Source organism: Trachemys scripta, chromosome 18 (genome assembly GCF_013100865.1).
Source record: "Trachemys scripta elegans isolate TJP31775 chromosome 18, CAS_Tse_1.0, whole genome shotgun sequence".
Classification (NCBI taxonomy): domain Eukaryota; kingdom Metazoa; phylum Chordata; order Testudines; family Emydidae; genus Trachemys; species Trachemys scripta.
Genome location: NC_048315.1, coordinates 7482676 through 7495968, shown reverse-complemented (window position 1 = coordinate 7495968; position 13293 = coordinate 7482676). Strand labels below are relative to the sequence as shown.

The 13293-nt window shown below is 42.0% G+C and overlaps 1 protein-coding gene across 1 annotated transcript in view; it reads right to left on the bottom strand.

Annotated features, from left to right (window-relative positions):
• AATF (apoptosis antagonizing transcription factor) overlaps window positions 1-13293 on the bottom strand; it is a gene marked incomplete at its 5' end in the record, with an annotated part of 77172 nt that overhangs the window by 35038 nt on the left and 28841 nt on the right. Inside the window, 1 exon segment of the mRNA XM_034752343.1 lies at window positions 12270-12353. Coding sequence (XP_034608234.1) covers window positions 12270-12353 — 84 coding nt within the window.

Sequence of the window (13293 nt, the reverse complement as noted above, 5' to 3'; positions counted from 1 at the left end):
TAGAGACTTAAACAACAAAAGGAAGATCTATACCCCCACCTTCAAAAGTCACACATTTTATTGCGAAAGAGAAAAGACAACTCAAGCACAATTAAGAACACCTCCCGTGATGTTTTTTCATTTGCTTATATTCGGAGATTACCACCACAGCAATTACATTTAAAAATTCAGGGACCAGAGGCCACTGGTTTATTATCACTAGAAAACAGCAAGCTATTTCTCTGCCCTGTTTATCTGATTGATTCCCAACATCTTTCTGGCACACAATCTATCAGTTTATCTCTCCCACTTCATCACAGTCACTTCTGGCAGCTAAATACAAGATCCAAATCCAGTGTTACACAGACATACGACACAGTAAACCTATGTAACACTGCTACTCTGTAAACGGCTGCCCTTAAGGCTAAGCAAAAATGGGATCTTGGTTTCTAGTCAATATTCTGTCAGAAGCAAGGTGGGAGGGAGAGTTTTAAAAACAGGAAGAAATGGTGTGGCTACATTCCAGTGGTTTCTTCCTATTCTAGCAATGTCATGTTTACTGTTCCCACCTATCTTGGTTCTTTGACACAAGTGCATAGGAAAAGCTACTGGGTAGTGCTGGCAGAGACTGGGAGACTGCAGCCCAGTAATGCAATCAGCAACTTTGAAGAATAAAAGGCAGTTTTCCTGTTCCGTCCCTTCTCCACTTACTACAATGAAAATTCACGATTCCTTCCTCATGTACAGTATCCACTTACTCACAGCCTGGAAAACGCTTATATGGACATTGCCCTTTCCAGCACACAGAAGTATAAATAATTGCAATGATCTATAACATGGGAGCAACACAGACTAGTGGATAAAGTATGGGGAGCGAGTTATGCAACTTGGGTTCTAGTCCCAACTCTGACACCAATTCACTGTATAATCTTGGGAGAGTCACCTAACCTCTTTGTGCCTAAGGTTTCCCCATATGCAAACTGGGAATATAGATCACAAATACCTCACAAGGGCACTGTTTTTTAAGACAGCCTTAGTTTGTATTGCGGGGAACTGGGGGATGATTTATCCTGACAGCGAGAGAAGAGAATTGCAGAAGCCCTCTTAAGCACATTAATAGTACCCACCCCTAAAACAGTATACTATATATGCAATTATGTAAATACACACACAGTACACACATCTACTTTATAATATACTTCCTACACATTTCCCATATTTATTTTTTTTACTCCAAATGATTGAGGAACAGCTCCCAGAAGCAGAGATACAAGCAGTGGTACAAACTAGTGAGTTATTTTAGGTTAATCAAAAGCATCATAACTACTGCAGGTGTAACCTATTTCATTGTAGAATCATCTCTATAGAGGTCCCATCATTACCCATTCATGATGATACTACCCGTTGAGAGTATCATACTGGATTGAAACACTGGTCCACCTAGCCCAGTATCCTGGCTATAACACTGCCAGAAGCAAGTGGTGGGGGGAAGAATCCCCAAAATCAGGGCCGGCTCCAGGCACCAGCCCAGCAAGCAAGTGCTTGGGGTGGCCAACGGAGAGGGGTGGCATGTCCGGCTCTTCGGCGGCGGCTCCCTCACTCCCTCTCGGAGCGAAGGACCCGCCGCCAAATAGCGGCCAAAGACTGAAGCAGCAGCGGTAGAGCAGATCGCGAGCGTGGCTTTTTTCCCGCCCCCCCCCCCTTTTTTTATTTTTGCTGCTTGGGGCGGCAAAAATCCTGGAGCCGGCCCTGCCCAAAATGAACATCTTTGATAAATTACAGAGCCTCACTGTAGTTATAACACGTCAAGTACATGCGAGTACACGTGTGACTGCATTGTGGATATCCTAAGAGCATCAAGGTAAGAAAGGCAGCAATTTATGGTAGAAGCTTTGAAAGCGTTGACAGGATCCCATCAATCGGATTCATGAGACACACACAATATATATTCTATTCATTACCTGCCCAATGTGCATGCTAACTTCTAAATCACTTACTGTTTAAACTTGCACTGAGCTCTGAATACATCTGTGGAGACGCCTTTGTTCCAAATTAGGATCCTAAAAGGCATGTTTATATGTGAACACAAGATCTTGGAGGATAAATACACATGTCACTACGTTGACGAATCTCAGGCAGGAAGAGTTTCTGAAACATCAGAAATCCAAGTTCTACTTAGAATGGACTCCACTAGTCAAAACATTAACTACAAAGGCCGCCTCTCTAAAGTATTTCAGTTTTCATTACAAATGCTAACTTGCAGAAGACTGTCTGCACCCAAGCACATGGTACATAATAAACACAAGGGGATCGTCCAATTATTTATCAGCACAGCTTCCGCAATGGTTCTGTCATTGTTTGATTGCTAATATGCATAAGAAAAAAAATTATTCCAGAAGTGACCATATCTCCATGCTCTACTGCAGCAGTTCTCAAACTGTGGGTTGGGACCCCAAAGTGGGTCGCAACGACATTTAATGGGGTTGCCAGGGCTGTCTTAGATTTGCTGGGGCCGAAACCCGAGACCCACTGCCTGGGGCCAAAGCCCAAGGGCTTCAGCCCTAGACGGCGATGCTTGGGTTACAGGCCCCCTGCCTGGGCCTGAATCCCTCTGGCTTTGGGCCTCACACTCACACACACACACACACACACACACACACCCCTGGGGCAGTGGGGCTTGGGCGGGCTCAGGCTTCGGTCCCTCCTCCTGGGATCAGTAATTTTTGTTCTCGGAAGGGGGTCACGAAGCAATGACATTTGAGGACCCCTGCTCTATTGTGTTGCTTTGTTGAAAGGTACAATGCCAACCCTCAGACATCCATCTGGACTCTTTGTATTTGCACCGAACCTAAGCAATCTCAAGAGGGAGATGTCTTCCTGAATCCTGAATGGATTAACAGCACCACTGTGACCATAGTGTATCTAATCAACGTTGACTCCAGACTGCATTACTGCAGGGCACTCTATAAGGAGTTTCCCTGGCACAGAACACTGTTGCTTGCCTCCTAACTGGGATGGGTCACTGAGTATATACCATTCCTGTGCAACCTCTTTGCTTCAAGGTGCAATACAAGGCAGTAGGTACAATCTATACATCTCTGAGCGGTCTGGGACCTGAATATTGGAGGAGGTGCCTTTGTCATGACAGGCAAGATCAGCTGGGTTACTTCTGCTGCCATATCCTGAGATTAAACTCAAAAACTGTGCAGCAAGACATCTGCAGCAGAGGGAACTCTTCCTTCTGGTGGCTCAGCAAATCCAGAGTTTGGTGGCTAAAAGGTGCAGCTGCAGCTACACCCAAGATAGACAACACAAGGTGCCTTTGTTCCTGCAGGCTTGTAACAGAATTTTTGACATGGTGGTGAGTGAGATGGATCCCTCCATTGGAGCTCTGGCCACAGATGCTCGCTAGACAGGCCCGCAATGCTGCGGTGTGAGCATCAAGAGAATCCAGACTCGGCAGCAGTTGGGACACTAGTCACGGAGGTGTGGCTCTTCCATAAATTAACTGCATAAGAGCACTTGCTGTTGGAGTAAAGCAGGCATCTTTTTATCCCTTTGGGGTCTATTATTCTGCATAGAGAATCCCTCCCATTGGTGTTAATGGGGGAAAGTTGCATGCAACAACTGGAGGAGACTAAAGCTTGTAAACAGCAGCACCCATGGGCCAACAGGGGCCAACAGGCCCATGGGCCGTTCAGCCGTCAGTCAAGAAAGAGCGGTTTTCTTCACCTGGGAACTGAAGGTGAAATGTTTTTTCAGTGCAGGGCAACTGCAAGATTCAAGAGATTGTGGGGGACAGAGTAGAGGGAAAGGAGAGAAAAAACCAGGGACAGGAGGGAAATTAGGAAATGGAAATAAAAGCCATGAAGCATCTTATTACATCTAAATAGTGTGAGTCTTAAAGTTGAAGTTATAAATCATGCTAACAATGGTTACTAAAATCAAAGTGGATGTAGCCAGAGGCTACCACTGAAAAAGTCAGTCTAGACCTGCCTGGCTGCCTCTGGTCTTTAAGGATTTGATTAGTTTTTCTGCTTTCTAGTTCATAGTCTTGCATTCAGCCCATGCTCCAGAGGCAGGTAGGGCTCAGGATACACAATGAATGATCAATTCATTTACTGAATAAAGTAACACTATTTTTTCAGCACAAGACCTAAACCACTTCCAAAGCTGTAATATTTCATTAAGCCTGGTGATTCCAGCTAAAATTTATTAGTCAAAACAGAAAACTCTCATCAGAGCCCATATATTCCATTAGGAGTGATCTATGGTGTCTCCCGATGTCTAATTATTAACTAGGAAGTGTAAGTAAATCACTATCAGCATTAAGCCCTGATGTGTGAAGACAGAATTGGAGTTAAGCAATATCAGCAGTAAAAGGGTTTGATTTGAATAATTTTCTTTTATCCACCCAACATCTCGCAACTCATTCTCCCCTTAACAAGTGAACAAAACTGTCCTTTTAAATGACCACCACCAAGTTCCATTTGTCAGTAAGAGCAATAGCTCTGAGCCCACCTAAAAGCACCTTGCCTGTCCCAAAACAGCAGCAACCTGGAGGCTAGGCCTGCATTTCATAGCTATAAAGGAGTGGAGTAAAGTCATCCACATGAACGTTATTTGCTTTTGCTGCCAGGTGGTGACCTTTACATGGTTAATGGCTACACCTGTGCATGTTAGAATTCAGGTCTGGTCTACACTAAACATTTAGGCCAACGTAAGGCAGCTTACGTTGACCCAATTATGTTAGTGCACACACTACAGCCTTGCCCCACTGATGTACGTGCCCTACCACTGACATAATAATGCCACCTCCACGAGAGGCGTAGCGCTTACGTCCATGTAGTTAGGGCGATACAGTGTCTGTGTAGACACTGTGTTACTTACCTCAGCTGTTAGCTGTCTTGTGAATTTCACAGCTCCATGCTGTCAATTTCACGGCTCCACTCTGGAGCCCTGAAACTGACAAGAAAGCCGGGCAGCTAGAGCCCAGCTGCTCCTGACTCCCCATTTCCAGCCGGGCTGCTGCCTGGAGGCTCCCCACTCCGGAAGCCAAGAATCGCAAGCAGCTGCACCCCCCACATACACTCCCAGCTGGGAGCGGGGAGCCGAGAGCCCAGGGGGCAGCTGGGGTCTGGGCAGGGAGCAGTGCAGAGCTCAGAGCCCTGGTTCTCAGCCCCCCACACAGATCAACTTAGAGCTGTAGTGCAGACATGCCCTTCGTAAAACTTCATGTTAAAATAGTGTTTTTCATCCAAGCACACCGCAAAGCAGTTGAAAGCCTTAATTAAAATTAGTAACACTCCCCTCCCCTCCCCTTGAGCCATTATGTGCCCTATGGGTAAATACAGGCACGAGAGGTCATGTGATTTGCCAAAGTTGATCTCAAGAGTTGGCGGTAGAGCCTGGAACAGAACCCAGAATTCTTGACCATGCTTCCACAAATCGGAAAATGTATCAGAATATAAGAGATCCCGAAATCCAAAATTGCTAACAAAATAGATAACCAAGATATGCACAGAGAAAAAAAAAATTAAAGGTGAGATTTTCAAAAGCAGCCAGTGTTAGCCTTGCTCATCTCTCACCCAAGTCAATGTTAAAATTTCCACTGACTTCAGTGAGAGCCGTTGGGCCACCACCGAGAGCTTTCGAAAAAGTCACCCTTAAAACACAATGGAGAAAAATGTTATCCTGGTTACGCAAAAAAGATACTCTGCCAGAAAATGCCATTAGGAGATTATTCAAGGACAACTGTGGCTCATGCCTGAGCACTCCTACACATAGAACCTATGATTGTCTATCAAAACCAGCTTTGTTTCTAATGTTGTCCCTTATAGTCATTTTTGAGCATTATGCTACTGTATTTAAGTGTGACTGTAATAAGGATTTTTTTTTTTTAAATCCACCTATGTCTTACCTGATGGTTAATGATTAAACAGACCAGGTAGCTACAACCTGCCATATTATCCGACAGGAACCAGTTTGGTTTATGTAGCTTGTTATCATTTGAAACATAGTTGGGATGAAAAAAAGTGTTATTTTGTCTCCATTACAATTGAAATCCTTTGTAAAATTAGCAGGCATGCTTGTTATAAAATAACCGGGGCTTCAGACTGCTCTACATCAAAGCCGGCTGTTGTGTGTGTTAGTTGTTGTACCATCACCTTTCAATTCAATGAGCGGTGTATATGTAGAGGTGCAGCATGGTATTTCAATGTGGTTACTGTACTGGTTACTTTAAGGTGAAAGTCACTTTAGCCAGGTTAGGTTCCATGTATTAGTAATATCAAACCGGAGGTCTGCCAGCCAGTTAACACTCAACTAATAGAACGGTTAACTACACAGGACAATATAAGCAGCAGCATTTCACACCATGTTCACTGTTCTTAGTACAAAGGTAAGAACGGAGATTTTTGTTCAAATACACAGAAATCAGAAACAACTCCAACAAGCTGTACATACCCAAACCATGAGAAACTCTACCCTGGAACTTGGCAGCAAAGACCCACCTTTAACCAAAAACGTTGTTAGACTTTTCCAGAAGGACTCGATCTCATTTAAATGTAACCAGCTGCCCATGTATTTGTTAGTGGAGATTAAGCAGTTTTAACCAATCATTTTAAAGTTCCACTCTCTGTGTATCACTTTTGTTTTAACACAAAATCCTTCCAACAGCTCAAGAGCTTCTTTTCTCCCTATCCCACAGAGCCACAATACACTGGAAAAGCTTTTTGTGTTTTGTTTTGAATCAAACCAGGTAGAAAAGGGAAAGTTCTGTTCAGTTTCTCTTCCAAGTTAAGAAGCAATAATACCGACAAGCACAGCTCATCCTCATGCCTGCTAAGATTACATCAGAAAAAAGATGGAATAACATCCAAGAAAGGGGTTTAATTCCTGCTCTGAACTGAACATTGACAAACGTATGATAAACTACAGCGTCTGATCTGAATATTTCCTAATCTAGATTTTTTTCCTTCATTCTCTGGAAGGACATTATAGAGGTGAAAATCATATTTATTTTTTCCTTTATCTGTGCTACTAATACCACCCACAATTATTAAAAACTGCATAAATGGTGTAAATTAACATCTATTTTAAGGTTCTTTTAATTTACTTTTTGTACTTCACTCTACTTGGACAGAAAAACTGGACTGCTCCTCTTTCAAGCTCCCATGCACTAGCACAATGCTCTTCGAGTTTCTAGCAGTGATGGGAAAATTTTAGACCCATTGGTAACTATTATTATTTTTAAAAATCACCATGGAACTGTTTGCATTGGGTTTTCAGTAACCTATTTTGTAATGCAAAAACCTAAACTGTAGGACTAAACCACTTGACTATTTTTTTTTAAATATTCTATGGAAATTCAATTGTATATGGAAAAAAGGCTAACGATGCTGGGTTTCCGTTTTCTAATAACCCATTAGGAGAAGTTTCAAATCAAGCTTTAAAACGTGTTATTAACCATCTACTGAGCCATTTGAAAGATACATGCCTATGATAAGAGGATTGTATTGCCATTAACCTATGGGATGGTTTGAGACATCTCTTATTCACACAAAACTCTAAATGCATCTAATTAAAGCCACAAGATCAGCTGTCCATATTAATCACTCAACAGTTTAATTAAGGTAAACCAGCTTGTCAGAAAACTAGCCTTCTCTCTATTCTTCACCATTATTGACTTTTAATAGTTCACTGGATTAGTAATTACTTGTTTATGGCATTATCAAATACCTGTGAGACAAAAAGAAAAAACACAGTATGTGACCAGGAACAGTTTTAAACATACCCTTAGTTGGAACCTGAGGATAAATTTATGTGTCAAATTAAGTTTTTTTAAAAAAGCCAGACTGTTACGATTTAAATCACTCTACAACCCTGAAGGAAAGTAAACTGAGCCAGAAACATCCAAATGAGTGTTTGAGATCTGGAAGCTGTTTTGTCACAAACTCGGATTAAATAGTTCTTTTGGATAAAAACTAGACATGAACAGGAGGTTTAGTGAGATAAACACTTAACTTATTTTTATATGCATTGTTAAAATACAGACATTGAGCATCTGTTACACTGGATCATGTAGACAAGTACACTAAGGACAATAATACTAGGAAGGTAGTTAACACATGCAGATGCAAAGCTTTCTGTGGAGAAAATAAAAGAAACCTTTGATGATCTCAAAGCACTTTACAAACTAACTCTGAGTAGGTAAGGGATATAAAGATCCATGGCCCAAATCCTCAAAGATATTTAGGCACCAAACTCAGGGGTTAGATACCTAAATACCTTTCAGTAGCTGGGCCTATATGCCAAGCGATAAAATGCATCCATCTCTAGGGTGGAACAACACAGCAGATGTTTAACAGTTTAGGACAAGTGCCCCTGAAACAGTACTAACAGGCATCTAATGACCTGCCACTATCACTGGCTGAAGACCTTAGGTTTTCCTTGGAGTCTCCCATCCAACTAGTGACCATACTTAGTTTATGAGACAATCACAGCACAAGATAATATGGCTCCAGGCCATTATGAGAGGCAGTGCCAAACAGTTTAACTGAAGCTGGAGGGAGGGTGGGAATAACAGCTATGTATATTATTAATTTTCCCTAGGCATACCTGCTGCCATCAGTGACGAACATTTGTTCTGGGCAGAGTTGCTACCAGTGGAACACTTAGCATATGAACATTAACCTAATTCCTGTTAGAGATAAACCAATTTCAGCTCTCTCCTCTTCTAGGGGAGTATTTCATCCTAATAATAAAATCTCCACTGTGGCATGTTAGACTAGCAGCACTCTGGTAGCAGGCTGGATTTTTAAGTCTTAATGCTGCAATATCTGTAAGGGATTCTACATAAACATGGCTTTTTAAAAAACAAACCAAAAAAAGTAGTTTTTGCCTTAAAACGGTATGTGAAATGGGGTTCAACATCCCTTGCTCTAAGTAATCAGGATCTTTTTAAAGCTGCTTAATTATTCTCCTCTGGCGTAGCCTAAATAAAGGAGTTCGGTCCCACGTCTCTCTGATGGCTGTACATTACAACTCAATGTGGGTCACCAACATAAAAATCATTATGAGACAGCGAAAGGCTTGTCTGCTTGCAAAACAACCGAGCAAACATGGAGGAAGCGGGATGAACGGATGAAACACAAATTGTTGAGTCCTGAATCGTAAAATTCCACCTGCCCTGCAAGGTGAATTCCACTGAATGCCACTGAGGGCTTGTAAAAGACGAGACTGCTTTCCCACAGGAGCTGTGGAATCTTAAGATTCCAGGACCATAACCTATAACAATACAGTATGTATATTTATACTGTCTCAACTCTGCTTTAGTCACTGACTTGTGAGCCTAACTTCCTTCCTATGACTGAAGACGGGGAAATAACTTGCACTTGAACTTGTATTTGACCCTTAATAAACATAATACGTAACTAAAGTGCAATATTATAATAAAATGGCATTTAAAAAATAGGGAGTCCTAATAGCTTAGTTATAAATTTAAATAATTAAAAAACACTGAAATGCACAAGGTCAGACTTTTAGAGGTGCTGAGCTACCACAATCATCATTCAGAGTTGTGGGCGCTCGTTACTTCTGAAATATCAGGTCCTTTTTTATATTTTATTTACACGCACACACGCATGCGCTTACGTATGACCCGCTGGAAAGAAACCACATTCATTGTATTATCACGGGTCTATTGTAATACATTCTACCCCTTCTGAATGCAACACTCAGCTCCAGCTCACTACCCTGACAAATAAAGGAAAGCACTTTATGAAACCAATTTAATTGGGAGGTGACAGAAAACATACAGCCATTTTCTTTAGCCTTATCACTGAATTGGCTTCAGCTCCAATCTCTGCCAAATCCCACTCAACAGAAGAAATTAACCAGGTCAGCGGAACAGGTGCTACGCTGTGTCTGTCAAGGGGCTGGCATCCCCACAATTACTTGCACACAATGAAGCGGTAATCTTTACAGATCATCTCTCCCAATAAGCATATTGGGGAGGAGAGGAGAGGAGAAGGGTGGAAGGGAGGGAGGGAGAAGGGGAGAAAGGAAAAAAAAAAAAGCAAGAAAGGAAAATGAATGTGTCGCTGCCTCGCGGCTCAGCAGATGTCTGTGCGTGATGTACGAGGCTAGGATAAGCTGTCGTAGCCTGCTGCCAAAGAGTGGTAAGTGATTAAAGCCTCCACAGTCCTAAGCACCATATTTAGAGTCTATGGGGTTTCAAGAGTTGCACCCATTCCTTGCTGTGCTGCCAGATGTTGTCGATTGGTCCCCGTTCCTATTCGCTGTGTGCGGGCGGCAGCAGTTGGTACAGCAAGTAATGCAATCTGGAATGTTTCCGGAGATGCCGTACATTAAACGAGTGTCACCCATCATTCACCTCTACAGAACGCTGAAACAACTCCAATTTGCTGCCACTTCCCTCTTGGGAAATGGCCAAGATACAGTTGTTCCTGGCAGCCCCATTTGTTTTACTCAGGTGTTCCTCTTCCCTCAATGACCTCTATTAGTTTAAGTTTTAATTTAGATTAACCCCAGCACCCCAATTAACCAGTGAGGGGAAAAGCTAAAATGTGACTAGTCATAATTCTGAAATCAGAATGTATCGAAGTTAAAATTATTAGTAAGGAGGAAGGGCCATTCAACTACTGCCATTTTTCTTTAAAAACTTAACATTTCAGGGCCAAGAAAACCCCCACAGTACAGGCCTAAGGTTTGCCAGTCGGGGCTATTTCTCGCTGTTCATTTCGGTATTTTATTATGCTGATTTAATCTGCAATATCCTCTTGTTGCAAACTTGGACTCCTGAAGATGGGAACAGATCTGTCTGCATCTCAGAATTATCTCACACCAATATTCAGCACTAACATCACAGATCTGGCCCTCCAATCACTGCTACTCAACAGCCCCCTTCTGCATTTGAAAGAATGTGCAGAGGGATCCAATCTCCAGTGCAGGAGTTGCTGAGTCCCTCCCTGCCATGGAAACGCTGTTCAACTCACCCCAGGGCTAGGAAGGATGCTCGTATCGTAACACACAGTCCTAGGAATCAAAAGATACAGGTTCCATTCCCTGCTCTGCCACCGGCGTCCTATGTAACCTTGAACAGGTTGCTTACCAGGTGAGATGTTCAAAAGTGTTTAGCTTTGTCCTAACTCTGCTCCCATAGAAGTCAATAATAAAACTCCCATTGACGGTAATAGTAGCAGACTTAGAACAACGCTGAGGACTCCTGAAAAAATCACCCCCTTAAAATTTCTCAGTGCTCTTCCAATCTGTAAAATGTTGACAATAAGTACCTACTTTGCAAATGTTTTCATTCTGTTTAGTAGACTTTTCCAATACATGTCCTGGGCTACCAGTCTAGTTGAATTAGTTATCAGGCCCTAAAAATCACATATTTCCACCTCCCTTCTCCATACTCCAATTGTCGTATGATTTTACCTGCTGATCTAATGAGCTTCTCTAGTTAAGATTTTCAGGTTTCTAATAATAGAACGGCATTTGTTTAGTCCTGATGTTAAAACCATCTCTGGATCCTTGGACCAGCAATATTTTTTTGGGCACTGGTCCAGGACTTAATTTAGCAAATCACTTCAAAGCACTGTAATTTCCAGTATGCATTTTATGTGGCTGACATTATCATTTGCTAACTGAATTACAAACACAATGATCACCCCAGTCTGCAGCCGCCAGAGTAGTGTGTGTAGTCTCCCTGCCTCAGTATGGAAAGCGCTTTGGGAGCCCAGCAGCACTTTCAATCTTCACGCTGATTAGACAGGTTTTATGTTTGGATGAGGGTAACTAATGTACCATTGAGCAACTTCAAAAATTTTATTTGTGATGGGGCTTTCCCACCCACATAAGCATTTGTTTCTTCTTTAAAATATTCACCAGTAGAAACTCCTGTGATTTCCTCTTTGTAAGCAATAATCACCAATGAGAACTACAGAGATTGATCAGATTCAGCAAGCCTGATCCACATGGGTACAGTAGTTTCAATGAAGTCCATAAGACTCCTCCCCATGAGGCAGGGCTGAAGGATTGACAGATAAAGTCTTGCATAGCGATTTCAGAGTTAAAACCTTTGGACATCATGAAACAAGGATAATAGGTAGAGATTACAGATGTCCAGTCAAGCAACTAACATGGTGTTTCTCTAAGAGGAATCTTTGGGCAGAAGAACTTACTGCTGAGAATTTACTGCATTAACTTCAGAAATACTAAAAGCCAACTTGAGCCATGAGACAGAGAAAAGATTTCCAGAGACCCACCTGGTGGTAAAAGTCATCGTCATCAAAGATCTCCTCATCCAGGTCTTTTAGGTGCGTGTTGGATTTGGCTTGAGGGACGACCTCCTGGAACAGCAGAGAGAATGTTTATAAGCCCACGTGTGCCTATGCTTTGGGCAGCACCCAGACATGGTATCATATCTTAAAACAAGTCTAACACACTTTTGGTGGATTTGGGCAGTGAACTTCCCTAATCCATATTTTCAGCACCTTATGTTCTTCAATATGTACAGCCTTGGGACCCATTAGAACAAGATCTAGATGTATTAGGCTGTAGAAAGGACTCTATGGAGAAGTGGTAGAAGCCCCATTTTTAATTCAACTTGACAAAAAAATGAGTAAGCGTACAACAGGGAGCTATCGCGGATTAATAATGGTTTGGATGAAAGGACTCAATAGGCCTTTTCCATCTCCGACCTCAATGACACCATGTAAAGCTCACAAACATTTGAAAGCAGGTGAACACCTGCCATTACAGGAAGTTTTTAAGCATTTGATTATTTATAAGGATAGGATTAAAGGACTTCTAAAACATGGGAAGGAAATGGAAAAAGACTGCCAACACAGAACTGGTTTTATGATTCCCTATGAAACAAGCACAACCTGCATATGATATCTCTGACACATTGCTGTACTTAAATGTAGTTGTGCCTCAATGCATATATGGGCCTATATTTTAAATGTAGTGGGGAAAATATTTTTGCAAGTGCAATAATTCTACGTTAATTTTTACAGCTGAGTGTTTACTATCCCTTAAATACTACGTTGATGTAGACACTTAGAATATTTTGCAGGTGAAATGCAATGTGATTCTTGGTTCCAACTTCCTGGTCAAGAGCTTTAAACCCCATTATTTGGACCAAATTTTGCAGTTGCTTCTTTATAAAGCAGAATACAGGCTATGTGACAGAACTGACACCTATTGCAGGATCAGGGTAAAGTGCTGGCATGGTCCAACCTGGAGTCTTGCTCTGCCTATCAGGAATAAGCATAGGAACCAACACAA